The sequence below is a fragment of the Pantherophis guttatus genome, chromosome 1 (assembly GCF_059756535.1).
Source record: "Pantherophis guttatus breed Tessera chromosome 1, ASM5975653v1, whole genome shotgun sequence".
NCBI lineage: Eukaryota > Metazoa > Chordata > Lepidosauria > Squamata > Colubridae > Pantherophis > Pantherophis guttatus.
In genome coordinates this window covers 288,665,125-288,692,820 of record NC_142063.1, presented here as the reverse complement: position 1 = coordinate 288,692,820, position 27,696 = coordinate 288,665,125, and the positions used below count along the sequence as shown (strand labels likewise).

Sequence of the window (27,696 nt, the reverse complement as noted above, 5' to 3'; positions counted from 1 at the left end):
ATGTCTAGGAACTATTGAACGATCAAAAGAAAACCAGAAGATCAGATTCCGGAGTATATATTGCTAGCAAATTCACAGCCAGGCAAAATTCTGGTGAAGGGACTACCACTCAAATGAGGAGATGCATTATAGCTTAATGGTAGAAACAGATTGAGTCCCAAGCATTTCACATTAAAAGAAGCAGATACTACATACACTATAGTAGCTTTTGGAATATGCTATTATTTACTAAGAATCTCAGTGGCGCAGTGGTTAGAGTATAGTATGCAGGCTACTTCTGCTGACTCCCGGCTGACTGCAATTTAGCAGTTCAAATCCCACTAGGCCCACTCAGCCTTCCATCCTTCCAAGGTGGGTAAAATGAGGACCCAAATTGTTGGGGGCAATATGCTGACTCTGTAAACTGCTTAGGGCTGTAAAGCACTATGAAGCAGTAGATAAGCCTAAGTGCTATTACTAATGAATAAGCAACTAGAAAAAAAGTAATGGAACTTTGCCTTTATTTATGAAACTGCAGCAAGACTATTATATGCTCAGATGTGGAAAGATTCTACACTACTTACAATAAAAGAATTGTTGGTGAAGATGATAGAATTTACCAGAACAATTAAATTAACTTTTTAGTAGGAATAAAATACATTTATGATTGCCTGGAAACCCCGTATAGACTTTTTGCATGAAACAGAAAAAAATCCCCTATGATTTGTGGTTTGATTACTAAAAAACAATAACTGGGTAATAGAAAAAGTGAGCCTTTTTGTAATCATAGTAATTTGAGAAAGATATAATTTTGAGTGAGAGATAATTTTGTAATGGTAGCTATATTTCTTGCAAAGGAAATCAGAAACTTCTTTCAATTTTTTTATTCTTTCTGCACATTTTGCTTTTTTTCTTCTTTTTTGTTTATTGCTTATGTATTTTGTAAATCTTGAATCAAAAAAGTATATAAAAAAGAAATATGTTATTATTTGAGGGTAATATTGAATTTCCATTACTGCTATCAATGATTTCCTGAGATTATAGGTTGCTTGACTTGCAGACTTTCATGTGTATCTATCTCTGTCTCTATCTCCCTTTTTCTTTCTCTCTCCCTGACCCTTTCCCTTTCTCCCCACTCCCATCCATCAGAAACCACTGATTTATTTTGCAACAAATATAAATACAATTACAAAATTATCTCTCACTCAAAATTATATGGCGCGAGAGAAAGAGAAAGAGAAAGAGCCTGGATAGCTCAACAGACAGAGCTCTGTAATTTAACACTAGCTGTCTGCAATTAAAAGTAAGATCGAATCCCGCCAGGCTCAAGGTTGATTCAGCCTTCCATCCTTTCTAAGGTAGGTAAACTGAGGACCCAGTTTGTGGGGGCAATAAGCTGACTTTGTATAAATATACAAAAGTATGAAGGCTATTGCTTAACGCATTGTAAGCCGCCCTGAGTCTCCGGAGAAGGGCGGCATATAAATCAAATTTAAAAAAAAAAAAATAAGAGAGAGAGAGATTAACAAACACCCGTTTCCATTCTCGGGGAATATTTATTTTCAAAATATGTACCAGTGTTTCTAAAGATATTAGCATGTCAAAATAAAGATAGAAATCTCTTTATTAGTAATCTGTGGGGTCAATGTAACGGAATATGCAAAGTATAGGAGTAAATGGGACTATTGCAAAAAGTACGCAAAGTTATTGTTTAAAAATTGAAATCTGAGATGCTGAAAGTTCTCTTAAGTGATTTGGATTCTGATTTTCGCACAGATCATCTGAAAGAAGAGATAATCCAGAGGCATATGCAAAAGGCAGCACAAGGTAAATATAATATTCCAGGATAAAATCTTTTCTCCAATGGTATTTGTTTGTAGAAGCTCACATAGTGTTAATCTTTGGGGTGGGGGGGGGGGCTGTTCTTTCATATTGTTATAATTCATGCAAGAAAATTTTCACATTTTCTTCCTTCATTGTAGACAAATGTCCCACCAAACTCACATTAGCAACAGCAGCAGCAGATTTAGCTGTTTAAATTTCACTAGGGCTGCTCTTTTCCGCAAGTTATGGCGTTAATCATCTGAGGTCATTTGGGTCATGCTGATTTATGCCTAGGTTTGTTTTTGTTAAACATTATCCTGGGATGAACTGTGACACTACAATCTATGAGAGCAGATGAAGAAAGCAAGTGCAATCAAATGTTTGCAAGCATCCCCTTAAATACATGGAGCTTTTTCAAATGTTTATGATTCTCATTCTTCTGTGAAGCTGATGTGGGAAATACTACATGGAATAAATGTTAAGTAGTCTGTTTCAGGATCACTCATAACTGGCAATTTTGAGCAGATATTGACCGTATAATAATTTATGTGCCATTAGTATAATTCGGTAAACTTCCTTTATATATCATATATATATATATGATCAATGGGAAATCATACGTCTCCTATGTTAACACCAGACATGTAGTTGTTTTGCTAATTTTGCATCTTCCAAGATTGTTTTTTTAAAGCTCATTCGTCCTTTTAAATTTATTGTAACACTGTGGGCTGATATTTATTATGTGACTTAAGTATTGTCATTTGCTTAGTGTGCTCTGGGAAATGAAATAAAGTGTCTATTCTTCTGATTTGTCTTGATAACTGTAAAAGTATGACATAATAAAAAAACTCTTTTTAGTAAACATAACTATATTTTAAAACCCCAGGATAAAATTCAAGATAATGTTTCCATTGGGGATCTTGGTGTTAATATTTTTAGCTATCTTTTTTATTTATTTTAAGTGCCTTTCTTGATGGAGATAAATTACAAACATTTTGAATAATAGCAATCTATTTTCTCAGTGGGATATCCTTAGGATTCAGAATTCTCATTTAACAATAGTTTTATATTCAGCCCTTTCTCTTTTTTTAGAAAGATGATTTATCTAGAGATTCTTCTCGTGCCATCTCTGCATACCAGATGACTGATGGTTAGATAAATGATTGGCATTTCCTAGTAACATACTCCTGCAGGATATTATTCTGTATCTACTCCTACTCAGAATACAGAATAAAAAGTATTGTGGTCCCATTCCCAGCCATTTGAAGGGCTAAGAACAAACTACAATTATATCAAAGTACCAAAAGAAAATTTCCAAAAATTTGTTGTGGATGACAAGATAAACCCAACAATTATTAAATGTTGGTTAAGATTAGGATTCTAGATTATATTGACGGTTTTCTCTGTCTATTGTACACTGATCATAGATAGGTAGTGGTCAATGCAACATTTTTGTATCTAGTTACATTGACTAGCAGGAGAGAGGCATTGTATGACTGATTTTGTGCCCAAAATCCTTCAGTTCAATTCCTGATTGAGGATTTGAAGCCCATAGCATAACATCTACCTACCTATGTTCCATAAATTCAAATTGTGATAAGACTGGTCACATAATGCCTCCCTCCTTCTAGTCACTAAAATAGAAACAACACAGGAGATATAAGGTGTATAAAAAAGTAGAAATTTTCTTCCCCCCTGGAAGGTAGTGGTGGAACTAATAGAAAGTCCTGTACATAGAGGCATGACATTATGACACATCTTTATTACTGTGATCTGAGGATTAAGGGAAGGTGAACTGTGTATACCATTTTGATAATTTTATGTCTAAAAGATCTGTGGTGTGTGGAAGGCTAATAAACTTCTGAGCCCAGCCAATTAAGTCATACTTCTAAGAGGACTTGTCTGTCACAAATATTGGTTGCTAGGCAGATTGAAATAATTAGTTAGATACAATTAGAATTTTGACCAAGAAATGAGGAAACTTTGTCTTTGGATATCCACATCTGTTGGGGGCCACAGGTCCCTAGTGGATAAGATTAAAGCTGATAGTAGCAGATACAATGGGTGTGTGTGTGTATGTGTGTGTAATCTAAGAGAGTATCAGAAATAGAAAAAAGACGAGTCAAAACATATACATGTGGGTGTATATATATCTTTATTTTGACTTGTCTTTTTTCTATTTCTGATACTCTCTTATTTCGCTTGTCATAGACAGCAACAGAAGAGGGAGTTTTGTAAAATGCTTTTGAAACTCAGCTAAGAGCTTTCTTAAATTAGTTGAGAGATACATATGGTCCTAAGCATTATGGGGTTTCACTTACCTTCACTACCAGTTTGGAACTGTGAGTGCAAGCATGTGCGCACTTTGGTCACATGCAGCGCTTTTGCGCCTGCACAAAGCGTCTGTGATGACGTCCGGGCGGGTGGGCAGAGCCTCCCACCAGGCGAATCAGTAGAAACTCACCACTGGTCCTAAGGTTGCAGATTGTTCACCTTAGTTTACACTAAAAAAATTGAAAACCTTTCCTTAATGTTTATTAATATTGCTGTGATATATTTATATATTATTACAAAACATTTTCATTTCATCATCAGAGACTATTTTCTGTAAAGGACATTACTCCTGCAATAAGAACATTTTATCAAATATGGAAATACACATGAACTCTTTTTTTTTTCCTGATTTTTGTTGAACAAGTGACAAGGTCACATGCCACTCATGTGGCCAAGAGGAAGTTATGGTGGAGCAGCAACATGGGGGAGTGATGATGGTGCATGTGAAGACTGAATATGAGTTGGATTTATCTCAGTATATCATAGTTAATTTCATTTCAGTGCTATAATACATTCTGCTATTTTGAATATTTGTGTTTCAAATTGAAATAATAACAACCAACATCTGTCTGTGTTAGCTAAATATTTATAGCTATTGTTTATCATTATTTTCAATAGTTACTCCTAGAAGCATTTTAGAGCATTCCTCCTATATAAAAAGATTTTTTCCCAATATTTCTATGTGTAGAATAAAGTAATTGGAATTACTTATCCTTAACAGTTACTCTTCAAATTCTGAGACTAAAAAAATAGGTTGTTCAGATGATGTTTGTTAAGAACATAGATTTTCCATTAATTTTGGTAACATATCTGGCTATGCACCTCAAAACATTCCATGAATATTTTGCTTTAGGGAAAAATAGAATTTATTCTGACTGATTTAAATCTTAAAGGCTTCATATTTCTTCAGTGCCATAGCAAATGAATTTATTGGCAGGAAATCTGCAAAAACAGCGATGCGAGGAAAAATGAAAAGGCATAGAAAATAAATTTATTTCATTAAAATAATTGCTTGTGTGTTAAACTTGAGTTGAACATACTGATTCATGATCTAGGGGCAGAGGTAGGGAGCAATACATTCACGTAACCTATAAAAACAATTGTAATAATTATGTGCTTCAATTAGATATATGAAAGTAACTATTAATCTATTATAATTAATAATTATAATTATTAAATTTATGTGCCATCCATCTTGCAGTTTGTGGAGATTCTGGGCAGCTTACAATTAAACGTGTTACCCAGTAATTTCGATTTGGGTATACTGGAATAGGTCTGAGAAAACTGGCATTCTGGGAAAATGAGAAGCTAAATTAACAAATACATTAATGGCTTTAATTAGTAATAGTATATTTCTACTCAGCGTTTATTATCAATAGTGCTCACACTGATGTTTTACAGCTATCTGCTTCAAACTGACATTTTCCACATGTGTTGAGACAACAGTTCCCAGAAGTTACAGCCAGAATGGCAGGGTTTTTAGAAGTTAAATTTGCATCATACTTTAAGGCATCGGGTTGGGGAAGACTATTATGTACATTAGAATATTTATTAAAATTCTGCTCGTTAGTGGAAATTAGAGTATAAAATAAATTAATTATAAAGGCAAGGTAAAGATGAATGGAAGTGTTCCTCTGAATTTTATACATAGCTCTACTTTTCTAGCTCATGTCAGGTTTCAGAGAAAATTATGGCTGCCTCAGTAGTTGCCAAGTGTATGGCAAGGCTTCCTCATTTGGCTGTCATTGGAGATATTGCTTTGAATCCAGTGAATAGATATTTTGAGGAAAGAAAGATGGTTAAAATTTCTTCCTGGAATTATATTATCAAGTTGTAATATGGCATCTTTCAATAAAGAAAAATTGATCTAATCTTAAATGATATACATGTACAAATTGCATACTTTATTAGATAACTCAGATACTATACAATTTCATAGATTTACCAGTTTTATCTAAGCAAATGGAACACTTCTGATGTAATTGTGGATAAATTCTAGTGGCTGGTGTAGATATATAAACAGATCAACTACAGTAGTTGCTCAGAGGTGAAGATTTATGTCTAAAGGTTCAGTCGAGTAATGTCTAAACAAGACACATGATTGTATATTTATACAAAAAACATTGCTTCATTGTAAATTCAGATTAAAGTTGATTATATCTCTCAAATCTATGAAAGTTCCATATAACTGAGGTAAGCAATGCACATTAGAGAGTCATTTTTAAATTTTTAGCAATTCAAAATGTCAGCCTCACTAAATTAATTTTTGCATAATATTTGTTATAAATTCAGCTGAAAAGTTTCCTTTCTAATTTGTTCTATTTTTTTCCTTGCATCTCTGATACATTATTTCCCAGTATTCATTGTTGTATCATTCCTTTCCCTTTTCTTTTTTCTTTTTGTTATCAACAATGGTACTTTATCACTTCTTTCTTTCTTTTCTTCCCTACCTTCTAGCTTCTACCAACAATCTGAACTAGTAATGTCCAAACATTGGTTTACTGTGTCATCTATTGTTTAAATTGGGTGATTGTATCTCTCCTCTCCCTCCTCCTCTCTCTATTTCTCACTGCTTTCTACCCACATATCTCTGTGAGCCTCCATTTGTTTTTCCTGTCTCTTTCCCCACTACTGTTCTGTTTCATTTCCATTTCTGTTTCTGTAACTAATATATTTAATTTATTATTTAGTTTAAGTCTGGAGTGATAACTAAAATGTGAAACAGGCTGGAAAACTGGTACCAACTCCGCTGCACATGTCTCAGTTTAGAAAAAAGATAACATAGCAATCTGAGCCTTCTCCTGTTCACATTGTACATTTGAGTGGCTGGGTAAACCTTAAGATGCTTCTGTAAAGATGTAGGGAAGCACCATGAGATCACAAAGAGATTGAACAGGGCCCCAGCAAAAATGCTGCAGATCTTAGGTTCAGCAGGTCTGATTTATAATACTCTTGAAGTTGAAATTTGGTGAGGTTAATGTTATTTTACTGGCATAGTATTCTCTAAATAAATATCCTTTTCAGTTGGTGATTGGCCAAGTTCTAAGAATGTTGCTGCTGTAGTCCTTGAAAAATAGTTGTGATAAAATCTAATAACTATGTTGTGGTTTTTATTCGGGCATAAATGAAAAGCAGAACAGAAAAACAACTTAAGAATCTTACATACTATGGATTTGTATATCTTAGGTTTATACAAAATGTTCCTGATGCAGGGAAAGTTAGGCACTTTCCAAATGTGACTTTTTCACACACATGGCCATAAAAATGTCTCAAAACTATTCATCTTTTTTTTTTAACTCTTTGAATCTCTTTCAAAGGTTTTGGGAAAGACACTGTTTCAGCCAGATGCAAGAACATTGTACTAATGGGGCTTTTTTAATCATCTTGAAAGAAGAAGGAACAAAGACTAATTCCTTTAAACAAAAAATATTCATATGGAAGACAAACAAAAAGTCATTTGAAGGACTTTTAGAAAATGCTTGAAAACTAGTGTGGGGCAATTCAGAAAAACAATATGTTGTTAGCATGAAATCAAACTTTATGGTATGTAAAGCATAACAATAGGAACAAAACAGCTCTATTACACAAAAATAAAGTAAGAAGCATAAAAAGAAGCTTGTTTGCCAACAAGTATGTTTTCAGTTTTGCACTGTCTCGTTGGCATACTGTTATTTTGAGTCTAGAAGCAAAGGGTTCCTCATTTTTACTTATATTATTGATTCCCAGTGCCTTTTGCAAAAATTTCACAATGTTACAGTGTCTGTAATTTGTTCAAATGTCTTCCAGAATAATTTCTAATACAGTTAAGCTTGCTTCCCTTTTTCTTTTTTTAGTTGTAATAATGTAGTTAAAAAATAACATTTAAAGTAAATGTAGGCATGAAAATTATCTGAGATGTTCATATGCTTGTCCCAGATCAGACTATTAGTTGTTAATATTTGATGAATGACTGGCATATTTATGTATTTCATCTATGTTGATTTATTCCTCAAATATTGTACATGACTCTGGGCAACTAACCATTAAAAACAAGAAATAAATTACAAATAACATGAATAGCATCTGAGCAACCGATCTACAACACTAAAAATCATCCCAGTTAACACAGCCAAGAAATGGGCTCACCCACACCCCCAGGGCGTCAAGCTTGTTAAAAGCAGATCTTTAAGGCCTTGGAAAAAGCCGGCAGGATTGGGATGAGTCTGAAGGCAGATACCAAACAGAAAAGGCTTAAACTGCATTTATTGTATTATTGCTGACACCTATAAATGTCCGTTAGCAGATGCTGACTGGACATCTGATTCTAAATTTTGTTTAATATTCCATTTCTTTGTCTCTTGAACCTTTGGATTTTAAACTTTTAAAGATATATAGCTTTTTTTAAAAAAAATTGGTGCCTTTCTTCCAGGAGCTCACACAGTATACATAGCAACCTTCCTATTCCTTCTCCATAAACATGGAGTGCGTTAGCTCAGAAATACCAGCAACCAGGAGCACCTAGCTGCCCTGTCTGAAGCATGACTTGAATGTAGGTCTTCATAGTCCTAGTCTAACTACATCATCCTGGCTATCACATTGATAGCATAAAATGGCATATGGTTTTTCTTACAACAAAAGCAGATGGAAGGGATGTTGTCCAAAGATTATTTATTGGAATTTGTCAAGTTTTAACCTTCAAATCATATCTCCTCCATAAGAAAACATCTGACAAATATAAGCATATAAAAATGCTTTTTAAATATTTTTAAGTAGATGAAAGAACTGTACCTAGAGCTGATTCATTTTCTCCGGATCAGAATAGCCTCTTTTATCTGTCATCCTTTGTGGGTGTGCACTGATTAGATTTGTGTATTGTTTTTAATTTGTTTTTAATTATAAAATTAAGTTTTACAAATAAGATTAATCTCTGTTACATTCACTTATATCAGGAACAAGTAACTTGCCCTGATTTTTTTTAAAAAAAAAAATACAACTTGTCTTTTCTCTGGATTCTGGAGAAGACTTTTTCCCTCCATTCTCTGAAATCCTGCTGTTTGAAAGTGAGGAGAAAAGTGAGTGCCTTTCTTGTTTCAGATGACCATAAACTGAGCCATACTATCTGGTTGACCCATTGCCAGTATGAGACAGGAACCACTTTCTGAAGTCAGAAATGAATGCCAGCCTTTATTCTCTTCCCTCTCATCGTGAATCCAACCTCCATATACATTTTCCTGTTACAGGCACTTATCTTTATGTTACCTTAACTTACCTTTGCTTGTCCATTTACACTGGAGCATTTTACTTTCATTTTACTAGTTGCAATAGTTCAATGGTTATTTTGCAGAGGCAGGAAAGACCTTTCAACTGAGCCAATGTTCACCACTATTTCTAATATTTTCATATTTTATCCCTTCTATTGCAGATCTATACAGTAGTCAGTATTATTTTTGTGAACTTTTTAAAAATGCTCTTCATTATTTTTTTGTTGTTGTTTTATTTTATTATTTATTTTATTATTATTTTAATAACTGAAATCCCATCATTTTCCCAGTCATTTGAGATAAGAGTTTCATTCCCAGCTCCAAAAGGGAACTGTCAATCACTTTCCTGAAAGAAAAAACTGGAAGGGCATGTAACGATCCACTACTACTTAATGGAGTGGGGAAATATTAAGCAAGATTTCCATAGGGATCAGCAAGTTCACTAAGCACTGTAATTTAACACCAGCTGTCTGCAATTAAAGTAAGTTCGAATCTTGCCAGACTCAAGGTTGACTCAGCCTTCCATCCTTTCTAAGGTAGGTAAATTGAGGACCCAGTTTGTGGGGGCAATAAGCTGACTTTGTATAAAATATACAAAAGTATGAAGGTTATTGCTTAATGCACTGTAAGCCACCCTGAGTCTCCGGAGAAGGGCGGCATATAAATCAAATAAAAATAAAAATAAATAAATAAATAAATATAAATAAATAAATAAAATAGTTTATTAAAAGATGACATTATTTCTTCCGTTTACTAAGAAAATATTTATATACATTCATGAATTATTAATTCAATATCTTCACTTCATCAACTCTGTATAATGTCTTTGCCAAGAACAGAAAAAATATGAAAAAAATTTACTGTAAAGGAAATAAAGCACATAGTAAAGGAAATCCGAGGTATTTTCTCAGCAGCATCACTGGGAGAAATGCAAGATAGTAATATTAAAAGCAAAATAATTTTGTTGGAGACAAGTTGGAGGAGAATTTAAGAGATGAATTGGAACAAATAATTCATATAGAATTAATATTATATAATGTACTTTCTATTGAACAAAGGGGAGACAGATACAAGTCCATCCTCAGCCATGGAAGTTCAGTGAATAACCTGGGGCCACACTTTGTCTCAGCCTACTTCATAGGCTGGTTATGGGAAGAAAACTGGAAAAGAGTATTTTATACATCACTCTATGCTTTTTATACCATTTCTTTTTAAGGGGGAGAGGGAGAAATCCACAATTTAAATTGTATCCTTGGCTTTATTTATGTAATTATTAACATTGAGTGATTTTAATTTGCAGCTCTAATCAGTCCTCGAGAAATGAATCAACCTGATCCAGTAGAAGAGGCACTTCGAACACAAATTGAACAGAAGAAAATAAGGTTCTCTTAGCTTGATTATTATATATGTTAAAAACTTAACTAAGTATGTATGTTTCTTGTATACAATAAGTTGCTGAATACTAAATAATGTGTACATTTCATATACTGTATATAACATATATTCTATTAAGTTAGCTTAATACCTGTCTATACATGGACCATATTTCAGCAATGGGAAAACATAGATTTAGCTAGAAAAAGATATTAAATATTCTCTTGTCCCATAATTAGCTAAAGTCCCTTTTCAAGAAGAGTCTCCCCAAACCTTAGTGCCAATTGGTTGCTTTGGGTCTTTTGCTAAACTGGAACACAGAAATAGTGGAAAGCTGGCAAGAGAACAGCTGAACATTGTTCTAAAGGCAAAGACCAAAGGTAGTTCAAGGTCACATGAGAAAATCCAAAACAGTAGGGTGAGACAGAAATCAAAGAACTATAGAGGAGATCACAGTCAGGCAAGCACTTCTATAGAACTGGATAAGCTTGAGTTCTCAGAGACCTTCTCCAGATTTAGGGACAATTTCTGAGAATAGACTTGGAGAGTACCTGCTTACCAAAAGGGTCTAATTCATGAACATGTATTCATTTATTCAGTGAGAATTTGGCCTCTTCAATGGGCATTTCTTTGACAGATGAGTAAGTTGCTAATATTTGGGGAAAGCCTTTTCTATTCATATCCTACATGATAAGTTTAGCAGACTTTATAATTTTTTACAAAAAAATAATAAACAAGAGAGAAATACCCAACAAGTAATAAATCAATTTCCCAACTTGCAATGTGTGAGCAGATATCAAATGGTGAGAGATGTTCAGTTCAGTTCTACATAACAGCTTTTTAGTTGCAACAGATTTGTTGCATCTTCTGTAATAACATTTTCTTTTCCATTTTGCAGTTATAAAACAATGTTTACTCACTTGAAAGGGCTGAAGATAGAGATTGAACACTTGCAGCTCCTCATGGAAAAAGCAAAACTGAAGTTGCAAAAAGATTTTGAAGCTTGGTGGTCTGAGGAAACAAAAAGCTTGCAGGTATTTAGGTGTCTTTATTTTCACTTTCAGAATAATATTTACATTTGTCAGCTGAAAACAAGATTGGGATATCTGAATTTGATAAAGTATTCAATGCAGACTCTGCCTCCTTAACATGACACAAAATTAGTAATCATTCCACTTCTTCTAATAAAGCATTTTAACTTCCCAGATCTTAAACTGTATAAAATTCTAGGCAAGTGACTAATCATCTAATCAACTGAACTATGAGAAAGTTTGAAACTTGAGTTTGCCATTTCAGTGCATCAAGATGTAGTGATATAATGAGAGGCATAATATACATAAAATTGTGTGGCAAGTTATAATTCAAAGTAAGGATTTCAGTATTTAGATTTCAACATTAGTGGCATGAGAGTTAGCCCCTGATTCATTGCTTATCCTTATCCTATTAGAGCCAAGAAGAAAAGGCACTTTTGCAGAATTCAGCCACTGTTCTAAAGACTCCTCCCTTGTTTTTTGAAAATCAGCTACATCCAGGTACTATCAGGTAAGATGGGTATCTTTCTGTGTCTTCTGATATTTCTGCTTTTTTGAGTGAACAGTATAGGTAAAGTGATATACCAACCTCCAGTTGGTGCAAAATGCAGCAGTCCGCATGCTACTGTGCAGACCCAGGTGTGCACATTTCACCTCTCCTGCGGAAGCTGCATTGGCTGCTGATTTGCTTCCAGGTGCAATTCAAGGTGCTGGTTCTCACCTTTAAAGCCCATCATGGCTTGGGACCAGGTTATTTGAGGGACCGTCTCTTGCGGTCACATTTACCCGACCCATCAGAGCAGGGAGGCAGAGAATGCTGCGGATCCCATCCCCGAGGAAGATACACCTGGTGGGACCCAGAAGAAAGACCTTCTCTGTGGTGGCTCCCTCTCTCTGAACATCATTCCCCCAGAGATTAGAATGGCCCCACTCTAATACTCTTCCAGAAGGCACTGAACACCTGGTTTTGCCAGCGGGCCTGGGGAACCCAGAGTGGGATGGAGCCCATTAAATGGCTCGTGTGATCTGCTGTTGCCAGGGCGGGTGGTGGAGGGCTGATTTTATTATATTATACTATATTAATTTATTAGTTTTATTGTTTTAAATGTTTTATATTCTGTAAGCCGCCTTGAGTCGCCATGGGCGAATAGGCAGCAATATAAATTCAATAAATAAATAAAATAAATAAATATGGCTATTTTGTAAATCAATACATAAATGTTCCATACAATGAATCCATGTTGTGAATTCAGTAAGAGTATAATCTTAGAGCTTGAAGATGTCTGCAGTATAAGATGCAACCTGATTTCTCTTCTTAAATATTTCCTGCTCCAGTACTTTATATGTAATCTATTCTGATACAGAATGGATTGAAAGTATTACCTTTTATAATCTGGATATTATTTTTATATTAGTCCAGACTAATGATTCACTTCATTTTTTAATCAGCTATATGGTATTAATAGTTCATACTCAACTATGAGTCTTATATCTGTACATTGCCTGCTGTCAAACTGTTCTTTCTTCTAGTCATTATCTTATAATTTTTTTTGTATCTTATTGAAGTAGAAACCTTTGAATTTCATGTCATTGGTTTCAGGATAGTGTTTCAACTTGTCATCATAATTTCAAAATTATATCCTCCCTTGTATTTCTTAACAATTTATTAACTATAGTTGCAATCTGGTAGATATTTCCTTTAACTTTTTTGTCCAAATAATTTTAGAATGAGCATGGAATTTATGACAAGAAGCCATTCAAGACTTGTGTGGTATGTTGTTCTGTTTATTGTAGATTCAGCTGTGAATATACCTAACAGCAGTAAGGTCTGGCCCATTTTGTATGAACTATTAAATAAGGATTTCATTTTATGTATTTATTAGATTTCTAAGCTGCCAAAATCATATGAATCTAAGCCATATACAAAAATATTATGAATTTAATAAAATGTTCACATTAATTATGACAGGTTTTACAGAAAAATTAAAACCAACCCAATTGAAATAATGGAAACATTCCTATGACATTCTGTCAGCTAATTAAAAAAAGCTCTCTAGAAGACCACTGCTTCACTTGCTTCCATAAGTGTTAGGACTTGCTTCCATAACTGTTAGGACTAATGTAGTTTCTTGGGAAAGGTTGTTTCATAATATAGGAATCATTATAAAAAAGTTCTTCCATCTGGCTTGAGTTTTCCCGACTTCATCGTAAAAGGGAAATAGAAACAATTTTTCCCCAAATCTTATCAGGTCAACCATTTTTTCCTTACAGAAGGCTGTCTTAAAAATACTTTTAAGTGTGCTGTACCATTCAGGGCTTCTACACCAAAACCAGTTCTCTAAATTGCACATAGAGCTTATGATAAGCCAATGTAGGACCTGAAGCTCAGATATAAAATAATGCATGGGCTGTTGCATTTTGAAACAACTGAAGTTTTTGAGTAGTCTATAAACTACACAAATAGGTAAAGCGGCTTTAGTGTAAAATGGTGAGAGGGAAGGGAGGAACTATTGTTTTTTGGAAACTGAAATATAGTAGTTAGCACTATCCAATTAACACTTAGTGGTTAGTGGCTGTAGCCATTGCTGGATGTTATTTCTAACCACATTTTCTGTGGCAGTGCTACCATTCTTTCTTTCACTTTTGTATCAACTTTCTCAGTTTTTATGATGCACGGTGCTCAGCATATTAACACAATCTGGGATTCTGTGGTTTTGATGTTACATGCTGTTATCTGAGGATTATAAACACAATTTGTAAAACTTCCACAGCTCTGAATTGTACAATTAAAACATATCACCAACTAATTTTGTAGGCTTTAATAAATAATGTCAGCATAAACTGGTCTGTAGCATTGCTAATGTCAATTTTCCAGTAACTGTTACATCATCCTTCCACTCCTTCAATTTTAATAATCATAATAATCAAGATCTTTTGTGCTACATTAACTTTTATGTTTGGTCATAGTAAAAAAAAGAATAATTTTATTTTGCATTAAATGTTTCTAATTAGCACAATCTTAAAGTAAATTCTTCCAAAATAATTCTCAGGAAGTATAATATTCCCTTCTAGAAAGTGCATGTATATATAAAGCAAAAAGTGTTCCCTTCTACATATTTAAATCCTTAATGAAGGAGTTCATCATATACTGGGAACATGAAAAACAAGAAAAATCAGAAACTATAGTAGTGATTACTGCTGTAAAAGTATGTAGATCAGTGATGGGATTCAGCCAGTTCGCACCACTTCGGGAGAACCGGTTGTTAACTTTCTGAGCAGTTCAGCAAACTGGTTGTTGGAAGAAATCAATAGGGAAGAATAGGATTGTTAAATTACTTGAATCCCACCACTGATGTAGTTCAATATATTTTATGGACTTCATTCCAGTGTTGAATCAGTTCATGTGACTTTTTTGATATTATAATTGTATGGAATGTCTAGAGATTAGGTACTAATTGACATACATATTTTTATGACAATAATTTAAATATATGGAGCAAGCAACACTTACTTTGGCAAATGCATTCATGGTTAGCTATTTTTGTTGTTGATTCTAGTCCTCATTTTTGGCTGCTATGTCCCTTAGAGGTTATGATTATGATGCACGTTGAAGATAAGAATCCAAGACCATGAATCAAATGGGAGATTTTATGAGAGGCAGACTTGGAGTTCTGGTTTTATTTGCAGACATATGATATCCATGTTGTTATACTTATAATAACCCTTTTAAGTTTTCTATGAACATTTTCAGATATTTCAAGCACTTTTGTATTATTGTGTGTTATGCCTCATGCCCATTTTTGCAGCTATGTTCTCAATGTAACAAGCAAAGAATTTGTAATGGAGCTCTTGACATTGTGATAGAGAACATCAACTTATGTCCCACTGTGCTGAAAATTTATTCTAAACCTCTTGAAGCCTGTTTGAGGCATTAACAATTCATAGCAAGGTTTCTGGTTTCCTACATTTAAGGATATAAAATAACAAAACACCCACTTCCTAAAGAGCCAGTGAATCTCAGTGACACAGTGAACTTATTTATTCATTCTCATAGTTACATATGATGAGATCTTTGGGCTTTTTATTTTTCTTCAAATCCGTGGACTAAAACACAAAAAGCTCTTTGTTGCTAAATCCATCCAGAAGCAAACTGGTAATTTATTCAATGAACAGGATTTAACTGTAATCTTCTATCTGTCAAATAAATTGTAATAGTAAAAGTTTACACAAAGCATATGGTATGTAACAGTTACTGTCATTCAATATTTAGTTGAAGGAATTTAGATAGCAGAAGAGAATATAAAAGTAGGCCTGATGTAAAAACCATGTGAATATACCTCTACCACTGAAACAAGGATAACATAACTTTTTTATGACAATTTAGTCTGTAAACACTTGTGCTTAAACATTTTTCATCACTCTGAGATATAGAAGATGCTTCAATGCCTGTTACAAACTATGATATATAAGCAAATGGTGGCATTTTTAAATATTCTGAAAGTATTTGTAGTATTTAATTTGATGTGTACACAGGTGTTGGCATCCGACAAATAATAATATTGGCATTCAAGGAATATAATCACTATAGATTTTTAAAATTATCTGTCCCTTATATTTTAAAAATTTTCCTGTCGAAAGCTAAGTCTATATTCATGTGAGTAATATCCAGTAGAAATACCTAGGTATGTAATTGGAAAGTAAAGTTGAAGTTTTAGGGCCAAACTGTCAGTATGAATGTATTTTAATGTTTGATGATGCATTGTTTCAGGGCTTCTTTCAGATACCCCAGTGAAGCCCACTGATATTCAACCCAAAAAAATTGCTATCGATATGATGGTTGAGAAAAGGTAATATATTGGGCCAATCCCTGCCCTCATCCATGATGCATCTGACTCACCATCAGAGGAATCACATCAGTCTCTCCAATAAAAAACAGTCAATGTGTTTCTTGTTGGGAGCTTAATGCTTTGAGTTCTCAGACCAGAGCATCAGAGCAATAAGCCAGACCTGCACCTGCTCTATTTTTATGACCGTCACTAACATACACACTGGACAGCTATGCTACCAGTTTTCCTCGGGTAGAAATAGCACTTAGACTTATACCGATAGTCCTCGACTTACAACAGTTCATTTAGTGACCATTCAAAGTTACAACAGCACTGAAAAAGTGACTTATGACTGTTTTTCACAGTTACAACTTTTGCAGCATCCCCATGGTCATATGATCAAAATTCAGATGCTTGGCAACTGGTTCCTATTTATGACCGCTGCTGTGTCCCAAGGTCATGTGATCACCTTTTTTGACCCTCTGACAAGCAAAATAAATGGGGAAGCCAGATTCACTTAACATCTGGGCTACTAACTTAACAGCTGCAGTGATTCACTTAACAAATGTGGTCAGAAAAGTTGTAAAATGGGACAAAACTCACTTAGCAACAGAAATTCTGGGCTCAATTGTGGTTGTAAGTTGACGACTACCTGTATACCTCTTCATAGTGCTTTACAGCACACTCTATGCAGTTTGCAGAGTCAGCATATTGCCCCCAATAATCTGGGTCTCATTTTACCAACCTCAGAAGGATGGAAGGCTGAGTCAATCTTGAGCCGATCAGGAACGAACTCCTGGCAGTGAGCTGAATTAGCCTGCAATACTGCATTCTAACCACTGCGCCACCACAGATGGCTCCTTTTTGGAAGATGCCCTAAAACGGCCCTAGTCTCCAGGTATTGTACATGAACAGATTGTAGAGTCTATCTGCATAGGCACACACACACACCCTTGCTCACTTCACAATTTCTCACTCTGAAGAAATTGTGAACCACCCAGGCTAGACGTGATGAATGAGTAAAATGGTAAGGAGCAACAAGAGGTTTTCTTGGCCACCACAGCTCCAAGTTTTTAGTCATGCCACTAAATTTGTCACTGATAATTCCTTCAGCAGACATACATGAGCAAAAGTCCAATTAGCAACAAATCAGGTGTTGAAGCCTCAATGTTAATCTGCGCAGTGGCTCTCCAATGACCATTTCAAGGGTAGCAATAATAAGCAACACAAATATTGATATTAAACCACTACATTCTCTCCCAATTGCTGGTATATCTTCATGGACTATTCCTTTCTTTCAAGGTGAATTGATTAAGCCAGGACAATTTAAATCAGTGATTTAAGTCAGTAGGAAAAAAGACCAATTTAAGCAGCCCTTCAGCCAAGACCACCCTTGATACTGCTTTATATATTATCTATAGTTGTAGGTCATTAGATTCAAGATATATAATACTATACAAACATCAGATTATTGGTCACACTTTTTCATTTTTACAACCTGTTCTCATATTACTTTGTCACCATATATTCATTGTTGAGGTTTACCTAAAAGGGGAAAGTGACAAACCTTGCTTTCTATGATACATGATTGGAAGTTTAAAGGTATGTGGCATTCTAAAAATAAAACATCATAGTTTTATAATTCCTTACAATAGAATGCTATAGTTTACAGAAAACTATGTAATTTATCTTGCCATTATGGATAAAATTTTCTGTGCCAAGTAACCTGAGTCTTTCGATGTAACTATTTCACAGTCATCCGTTTCTTATGTTTTATTATCCTTAAATTGGAATTAGATAGGCTTGTCTTACAAAATAAATGATGCTTTTAAATCAAGAAGGGTCTTTGACAGCACTTCAAAGAGAAGATTATCCTCTGTATACTGAGATATATGGCTGTTCTGTTTTTTAAATATATCAAAGTTTCATGTTGTCTTCTCTTCTTTCCAATTGTCTTCTTCTCTGTTTCACTCTCCCTCTGGGTACCTCTACATTTTGAGAAATAGCAAACAAAACTAATTACATTTCAGTGACTAATCAGTTGAAATAAATTACTTGCCAGAAGAGACAAATCTAATTTTCATCAGGTAAAAATGAAATGTCCTTATTTGATAAATGAAGTTAAAAAAAAAACACTTTATTTATTTATTTATTTATTTATTAAATTTATATACCGCCCTATTCCTGAGGGACTCAGGGCGGTGAACAGCGAACGATAAAAAATACATGTAATACAAATGTTAATTAAACAAAAACCAATTAAATATACTAAACACTCTGGTCCTAGATAATTCAAGACATCCCAGTTTAAAATAAAATCGAAAGCAATATAAAGGGAAAGTTAGGCCAGGCCGGCCTGCTGAAACAGGAATGTTTTGAGGGCACGGCGGAAAGTGCGCAGAAATTTGAGAAACTTTGAGAAATTAAATTCTTTCTTCATTTACACAGAAAACCATTTCAGTGTCTTTTTTCATGCCTAACCCAGATATCCAATTTGAGTGTAGTTACCTTACTGCCAGCACACAATTAACACTAAGCGGGTCAAAAGCCATCATTTTAGGAAATACAGAAGTCTCCACACGTCCTCCAATCTTGATTGTTATCCAATAAGCCCTTGTACCAGGAGAATATTAACAAGATTTCAGTAGCTTAATATTCCATTCTCCACTGTTCATTCAGACCAGTGGGAATTAGAAAGGAAATGGAGAAAAAGAAGTACTCCAAACCCTGGTTAACCCCAATATTTAAAATTCAAATCCATTCTTATTGGCTTTCTTTGCCCTCTCTTTTAACATTCCTCCCTCTGCACCCAATCAATTCTTCCATTCTCCAGAGTCAAAGGTAAAATTTCAAGTCACAGTCATGTGATATTTAACTGAAGGGGAAGTGAGGTAGTAAGTACATCATAGACGTGCATTGTGTCACTTAATGACACTTATATCCCTTAGCAACAGAGATGTTGGTTCCATTTGTGGTTGTTAAGTGAGGACTGTATTCCATTTTATATCTTTCAGCAAGTCACTTAATATCTGTAAGAAACATACTTTCGTTTTTCATCTCACTGACCTAGTTGCTTTATCACTCCATGTTCTCATGCAGTAAACAAAGCAGACATGCAGCAAGAAGTGATGATGAGTTTCAAGTTCTCAGTGCATCTCTACCATATAATTGTGGGCTGGTTCTTTCATTCAACTTTTATGACACACTTAACAAACTAATGATAGAGTCTGTACTATATACATTTTAAAAAAGAGACTCCTGTAGGCATTGTGGGGTTAAATCAATGCTTCCCAAAGTTTTTCTTTCATTTTTTTTTTAATTTGATTTATATGCCGCCCTTCTCCGGAGACTCAGGGCGGCTTACAGTGCGTTAAGCAATAGCCTTCATACTTTTGTATATTTTATACAAAGTCAGCTTATTGCCCCCACAAACTGGGTCCTCAATTTACCTACCTTAGAAAGGATGGAAGGCTGAGTCAACCTTGAGCCTGGCAAGATTCGAACTTACTTTAATTGCAGACAGCTGGTGTTAAATTACAGTGCTTAGTCTGCAGAGCTATCCAGGCTCATTACCTCAAACTATCAAAAAGTCTTTTTTACCCAATGTAAGTAAAACACTTTAGGTCAGTTTAAGTGTCCCTGTTGTGACTGGGTAATGCCTTTGTGTGTCATTACCAAAAGAAAAAACACTTTTACCAAATTTTGGATAATATACCCAAATTTGGGAAGCACTGGGTTAAAAGCTTGTTCCTGCTTTCTCAGCTGTGTAGGCAGGAAATCTTTGCTTTAGTAGAGTCAAACTCTTTGACCCTGTTCTCCAGTTAGGGAGAAATGCTTTCTTGGCTCTTCTGACACTATTAAGAGATGGTATTTTCCATTCCATCTTTATTTATTTATTTATTTTGGTCAAACTAACTATTTGGAATTCAAAGGGATGAATTTAATTTCAGCACAAAAAAATAAGGAATGCCTCAAGTTTGCCATCTAGTGGTTAAATCTTAAAATAGGCATTTACATTTTGAATTGATGTTTAAAATAAGGACATAATGCTCAACCCCAAAGTCATCCACAGTGCTTTGTCGCTTTTGTTTCTGACACATATATAAACAGGAATTTGGATTGCAGGCATGAAGAAAAATATGTGAGATCTGTTAAAAGATACAGAAGCAATAGTAAACAGGACGTTTTTGTATGCTAAATATTGACATCTGCTTAGAAATTGAAGTGATCTATTGTAGCAATACTATAGACTGTATTGGAGTTAAAATAGGTGGAGGAATAAGCAGTACTGTTATTGGTATCTACTATTGCCACTCGGCCATGATGATTGCTTTCTACACTTGAATTGCATAAAGTAGCTTTCAAATATGTAAGAGGTAAATTAATAGGAGAATTAAATTATCTTGCAACCATAATACTTCCAGGAAATTCCTGGCATATTTTGCTGACGAGTTTCTCCTTCAGAGAATGGAGCAATGCATAAACTATCAGCTGTTCTTGACGTCATATTAAATACTAGGAATAACTTAATTGAGGAAATGTAAATAACAGGACACTGGGGGCAAGTAACCATATAATGCTAGTAATCTTCATTGAATAGCAACTAAATTTTAATGTAGTCAAATATTTAATAAATTCATGTATATGTAGGATTCTCTGATATATCAGAAATGGAAAATAATCCAAATCATAAAGGAAGAAGGAAGACAATCAAGTAAGGCCAAATAAACTGTCCTGTCTGTCCTGTCCTGTCCTGTGAAAGAAAAAATCATCAGCCTATCAGTTTCTTACTGAAGACAGCAAGATGTTATTGAACATAAGGAATGTCCTCTTGCTATCCAAAACTACTTTCCTGATGTACGTAGCTTATGAACTTGGTGTGATAGCAACTTTCAAATCTTACTGCATTCAATCACCTTCATGAAAATATTATTTTCTGTTGATCAACATTACAACAATACTTTTCAGAAACCATGTCCAGAGCATGGAATACATGGTGAAAAATGTTGTGGTCTTGGACAGTCACCATCCGCTGCAACTGTTTCTTCAATAGCAGACATAGTTGAGTGGACTGCTAATGCTGCATGCAGGTTGTTCATTCAGGCAGCCCCTGAGAACCCTATCTGGGGAATGCATTGCCAAATCAAACGTTTGTGTCTGAGAGCAGCAACAAATTCAAAAAGTCACTGAAGCTGTTTTGCAATCCTAGAACGACTGTGAATCTCCATCATCAGCTACTTCGCAAACACAGCTACATCATCACAATGATGGAATCATCAGAAAAGGATGCCAACACTTTCTGCAGCTTGGAAGATGGGGAAAGAAGGCACACTGTCTTGCTTCCATATTTTGATTTTTCCTATGGCAGATCGCAAACTGTAGAGTTGGAATGATGCTAACTTCAGTGAAAGAACCCTACTACTACTTTATTCTGTGTTTTGAGTTCTTCCAAACTGAATTAGAGTGACGGAAGGCATTATAGTGTTTAAAAAATGTTTAGACTGAATTATTATTTTAAACAATGCTAAATGGGCTGATGAAGTCGTTTTAAGAAATGTATTTAGATGACAAAGCTAATTTGATGTCGTCAGCTGTCAAAATATTTAAATTTTCAGTATCTTCATTTCTATTCCTCGTGAATTTAAATGGTAACTGAGCAGAGTTTAGAATTATTTTCATAATAAAAGCTCTACGGTTAGACTAACAATTATTGTATAGCTTTCAAGTGTAAATTACAGAAAGAATCTCATGAAAGCAAATTATGTTTTCTCTAGATATATGGTTGCAGAATGGAATGTTCACACAATGTACGTAATAACTTAATAACAGCATGATGGATAAGTAGACCTTCAGCAGAATAACTATTGTTTAGATACATAAAGAAAACATCCTTATTGTTCCCTTGGGACAGCATTAGCAAAACAAACAATGCTACAATATTTAATGCATCTCAGTTTCCATTTATTAAGTCTTTAAAAGAAGGATTTGTGATCATATTGCTGACTGTATCACACCAATCCAGTTTTTGAACTGGAGTCTTTATAAAATTAAATACTATTTTCAATTTTTATTGACTTATTTGGTAGAAAATACCATTTGTAAAATACAGTTTTGTTGTAGCCACCTGAAATGAGTTCAGCTCTTTCTGTTCCCAGGGTTCCAAATAACAGCAGAGCCAGCTCCAATGAAGAGTCAACTGTGAAGAGCAGCGTGAGCAGACTCAGCAACTCAGATTCAAAAATGAGGTATGCAGTAGTTACACCTTTTGAGAATCTAGATTAGGGCTCTCCAAACTTGGCAACTTTAAGACTTGTGGACTTCAACTCCCAGAGCTTTGCTGGCTGAGGAACTCTGGGAGTTGGAAGTCAACAAGTCTTAAAGTTGCCAAGTTTGGAGACCCCTGATCTAGATTCTAGAATATTCACTGAAGCTGCCTTTGTCACAAGAGAACAGAAGGGGAATAGGGCTGTGCATGCTGCCCCTTGCTGTTGTCACATCTACATCCAGATGTTTATAAATTGGCCAGATGATCTAAATTGGGGAAACTCTATGCAGTCAGCTGCGGCTTCTGATTGCATGGAGAACGATTACATGTAAATTCTTGCTTTAAAACTGATTATTCTAAGAAAAGACAAGAGAGCTCATACTCCCCCAGGCACTGTTGATTGCAACCATCGATGCTTCAGATTTGAATTCATAAAGGTATTTGGGGGCATACGAGGACAGCTGGAAGAAGATAGATATAGAAGAGCATATGTCTTTTTTTTAAGGAGCTCCCGGCATACACACCCATGTTCCAAAGCAACGTTTTAGAATTTTAAAAAATAGGTAGCTTCCTTCATTTCAGTGGAACTTGTCAATGAGTTCTATCTTAAGCCAGATAAAATAAATAAGCAGAATTCAGATAGGTGAAATTTATATTCTGCATAAGGAAGTTCAATATCCAACTCGGTCTGGAACAGCAAAGAAAACTGAAAAATGCACTTGGTTATTTCAGGATTTCACCAGATCCAAGTTCTACCATCCCCTTCACAGGAGATCGTCAAACTGATGCTGATATTATAGCTTTCATTAGAGCTAGAAAGAACCTCTTACATAAAAAAGGTAATTCTTATTAAATGTGTTAGTTGACCAAGTGATCTGTATAAGCTTTAAAAATTCAGTGTTATCCAGATTTATAAAAAGAAAACAGAGAATTACACTGAAATATGTAACTAATATGTAATAGTTATCATTAACAGTGTTTCCCCCCTCTTCTCTCTCAACATATTTGTTTTGGCTTTTAGATGGTATAGTTTTTCGACAGGAACCTGTCCTTTTATAATTTATAAATAATGTGATGGAATCAAGAAAGCAAATTCTGCCATTGTATTATGTGATCTCCTAGATTTTACTTGTAGTGAACCTGGGAAAGAGCTGAAAGAAAACCAGATAAGGTCTTTCACAAAGAATCTTTCACAGGTGGGATAAACTGAAAAGGGTTAAAACAGGGGTGTCAAACTGGCAGCCCGCAGGCTGGATGCTTTCATGTGCAGATCACACCCACCTAGCTCCGCAAAGGAAAAAAAATGTGATATGTCACAATACGCCACATGACGTGATCGAGTTTGATAGCCATGGGCTAAAAGGTTTGTAAGAAATATATGGTACTGGAATCTAAAAGCAGGAGAACAATGAGTGGGAAGTCAAGTTGAAATTAGATAGATTTGAAGTATTGAAGGCATACAGTTACCAGAGTGATTCAAGGTCACTTCAGAGGAGTTGGTGTAGGAATCATTTTACAGAGAAGAAAACATAGTGTGGAATATGTCTATCCAATAACTGGTAGAAGAGAATGACCCAATGCTATTTACTAAATTCAGAATTTACTTCCTCAGAGGACTTTTTTTATTGTCTCTTTTGAATGGTGTGTAAATGTGGTTTATCTCTATGTTGATGGCTGATTTGTCTGAATGCCAAGCTTCCAGGAATTCCCTGGGATTTGGGGATTTATTTATTTATTTATTTATTTATTTATTTATTTATTTATTTATTTATTTAATTAGATTTTTATACCACCCTTCTCCCACTGGACTCAGGGCGGTGAACAGCCAAGACTAAAAACATCGCATACAAAATTTAAAATTTTTTTATAAAAAGAATTAAACAAATTTTGGCCCAATAAATTTAAAACACCCCAACTAAAATTAATTAACAATTAAAAATATCTAAAGGGGTGTGTGTGTTAAGCCAGCCCTGCTTGATGAAATAAAAAAGTTTTAAGGGCATGGTGAAAAGCACGGAGATCTGGGATCCTACGTATCTCCGGGGGCAGGTCGTTCCAGAGGGCAGGTGCTGCCACAGAGAAGGCCCTCCCCCTGGGGGTCGCCAGCCGACATTGTCTGGCCGATGGCACCCTGAGGAGTCCCTCTCTGTGGGAGCGTACTGGCCAGTGGGAGACTATCGGTGGCAGAAGGCGGTCCCATAAGTACCCAGGCCCTAAGCCATGGAGCGCTTTAAAGGTGGTAACCAACACCTTGAAGCGCACCTGGAAGACCACCGGGAGCCAATGCAACTCGCACAGGAGGGGTGTCACATGGGAGCGCCCCGTCACTCCCATAATCCCCCGCGTGGCCGCATTCTGCACCAATTGGAGCCTCCGGATGCTCCTCAAGGGGAGCCCCATGTAGAGAGCATTATAGTAGTCCAGGCGGGAGGTGACGAGTGCCTGAGTGACCGTGCGTAAGGAGTCCCAATCCAGAAAGAGACGCAACTGGTGAATCAGGCAAACCTGATAAAAAGCCGCCCTGGCCACGGCCGTCATATGCTCTACTAAAGACAGCCGTGCGTCCAGGAGGACGCCCAAGTTGCGAGCCCTCTCTGTGGGGGCCAGTGACTTGCTCCCAATAGCTAGCGATGGCACCAGTGGCTATATCGGGACGCCGGCTTGGTCTAGAATGCTTAAAGGTTCCCAGTTGAAACTATGGTTGAGTCTGCCTATGTATTGTGAAATTGTGGAGTTTCCATCATGTCTTCTAACTAGCTGGAAGTTGGCTAGTTGGCTGAAATGTATAAATAGAAGTTGGATAGTTGGCTGCTTTCACATTGTGAAAATAATTTAAAATATTCTTGAAACCAGAGAGAAAAGGAATATTTTAATGTCTTACATTCCTGACAATGCCTCTATAGACATTAATATATTGTAGAATATTGAATTAATGAGCAAGCAATAATATTCTCTTTAGCCAATTTGATAGAATCTGGGTATGCTAATATGGAGAATGACAAGTAAATATTGTCATTTGAGGTGAGAAGCTCTATCAGACAAGCTATCTCTATCAGATAAGCTATCTTTTCGAATATCAATGAAAAGTAGGAAATTTGGTGCTCCATCAGGATTTTCTGTGTATGCCTTAGAGCATTGATGGCGAACCTACGGCACGCATGCCAGAGGTGACACACAGCTCCCTCTTTGATGGCACATGAGCCGTTGCCCCAGTTCAGCTCCACTGTGCATGTGCACACGCCTTCTGCCGGCCAGCTGGTCTTCGAGTCTCTGCCGCGCATGTGCAGGGGTGGGGTGCATGTGGGAGGCCACACACATGTGGGGGGGCATGCGCGGGGTGAGGCGCATATGCGGGGGCTGCATTGCATTTTGTGGGTTCAGGCTCGCCCACATTAGCACACGAGCTTTGCCCACTCAGTCCAGAAAAGGTTAGCCATCACTGCCTTAGAGTATACAACAAAACCATTTTGTTTTGAGAAAAAAGAAATTAACATTCATATTCATTTTGTTAACCATAGATACTTCTCAAATCTAGTGACTCAAAGTAGGGTGAGATAATATCCTAAAAGATGGAGAAAACGATAAGTAAAAATCAATAGAAAGTAACGTTCAAATTAATCAAATTTAAGAATGCATAGAATGTACTTTTATATAGCCTTACAAACAGTATTTAGATTATGCTCATACAAGCTATCTCAGTCTCTTAGATCTTTATTCTGAATTGAATTTTAATATAAATTGGTTCCTATGACAGTCACTGTTTCTACAGGTAAGTAAATAATTATAAGTAGAAACTAACTGCATAGGCATCAACATATTTAGTTACAATTTATATTATTTGTGTAGTGTAGAATGATCCCTGATCCTGGATTAAGTCTGCCAAATTTGTCACATTCCAAATATGAATTAGTTCCTAGATGACAAAAAAGTCCATTTCATTCTGGTCATTAAAAGTAGTAGGTTAGGAAACATACTCAATATCAGAGACAACAGTATCACCTAATGGTAAAAAGGGAACTATTAATAAAGGAATAGGAGATTACTTTTAATAGAGGTTTGTAGTGACAGGAACAAATTATACTGAATATCTAAAAGCAGCCTAATTACTGAAACCATAGCTTTCCATCAACTCTTGAGTGCTGATTACAGCATTATTCATCAAGCTAGTAGCACCTGACTTGACAGATGGTGTTAGCATTATCCCACAGTAGTGTTTTAATCTATCTCTTTGGTTATCAGCAATAATTGTTGGGTGTAAATAGAGAGGTTACAAAACCCTCCTCCATCCAGAGCAAATATTCTGCTCACTTAGTCTTTAAGGTGTCATATGTCTCAGTTTAATGAATTTCTTATTAAATTCTTTCTGAGCATATAATTTGGTTGAATAAATGTTTATTCCCCAACGATCATGGAATAATTACAAATTCTCTTGATGTTTAAGCTACCCAATTTTTAGTTTATGAAAAGATGCATGTTTGCAAGAAAAGTAGACCTGGCCTTAAATGTGCCTATCTAATTTTATTATAGTAAAATCATTAGAAAAATGTTTACAGGAGAAGTTCACAATTAGAGAAGCTGGCAAGGCCATTCTAAAGTCAGTTTCAGCAACTACATATGTAGTTCATGAACAATCTGAACTACAGAATAACATAGATGGAAGGGACCTTGGAGGTCTTTTAGTCCAACCGCTTGCTCAAGCAGGAGACTCTATAAAAGTCCAGACAAATGGCTGTCCAGTCTCTTCTTAAAAATCTCAAGGAATATCTGAGCAAGGAACTTTAGTTTGCCAAGATCTTTTCCAACATTTAACTCTAAAATCTGTT

The 27,696-nt window shown here is 35.4% G+C and overlaps 1 protein-coding gene and 1 long non-coding RNA gene across 5 annotated transcripts in view; one reads left to right on the top strand and one right to left on the bottom strand.

Annotated features, from left to right (window-relative positions):
• The window catches only part of KIF6 (kinesin family member 6), a 126,556-nt gene that overhangs the window by 92,622 nt on the left and 6,238 nt on the right, over positions 1–27,696 (top strand). For 2 of the 4 annotated variants that reach the window (XR_004593013.3, XM_034428017.3), the window contains exons 16-22: positions 1,756–1,806; positions 10,678–10,759; positions 11,650–11,785; positions 12,199–12,293; positions 22,383–22,415; positions 22,764–22,853; positions 23,606–23,712. Coding sequence is in view for 2 of the 4 variants with exons in the window: in XM_034428017.3 (XP_034283908.1) it covers positions 1,756–1,806; positions 10,678–10,759; positions 11,650–11,785; positions 12,199–12,293; positions 22,383–22,415; positions 22,764–22,853; positions 23,606–23,712 (594 nt within the window). In the remaining 2 variants the exon portion in view is untranslated. The remainder of the gene's footprint in view (positions 1–1,755; positions 1,807–10,677; positions 10,760–11,649; positions 11,786–12,198; positions 12,294–22,382; positions 22,416–22,763; positions 22,854–23,605; positions 23,713–27,696) is intronic. The other 2 variants (XR_015731483.1, XM_034428018.3) reach the window with 1 other exon arrangement.
• LOC148116879 (uncharacterized) lies at positions 15,807–18,508 on the bottom strand. The gene is made up of 2 exons (XR_015731484.1): positions 18,421–18,508; positions 15,807–15,976 (listed from the first exon to the last, which is right to left on the bottom strand). It is a non-coding gene; the product is annotated as an uncharacterized LOC148116879 (long non-coding RNA).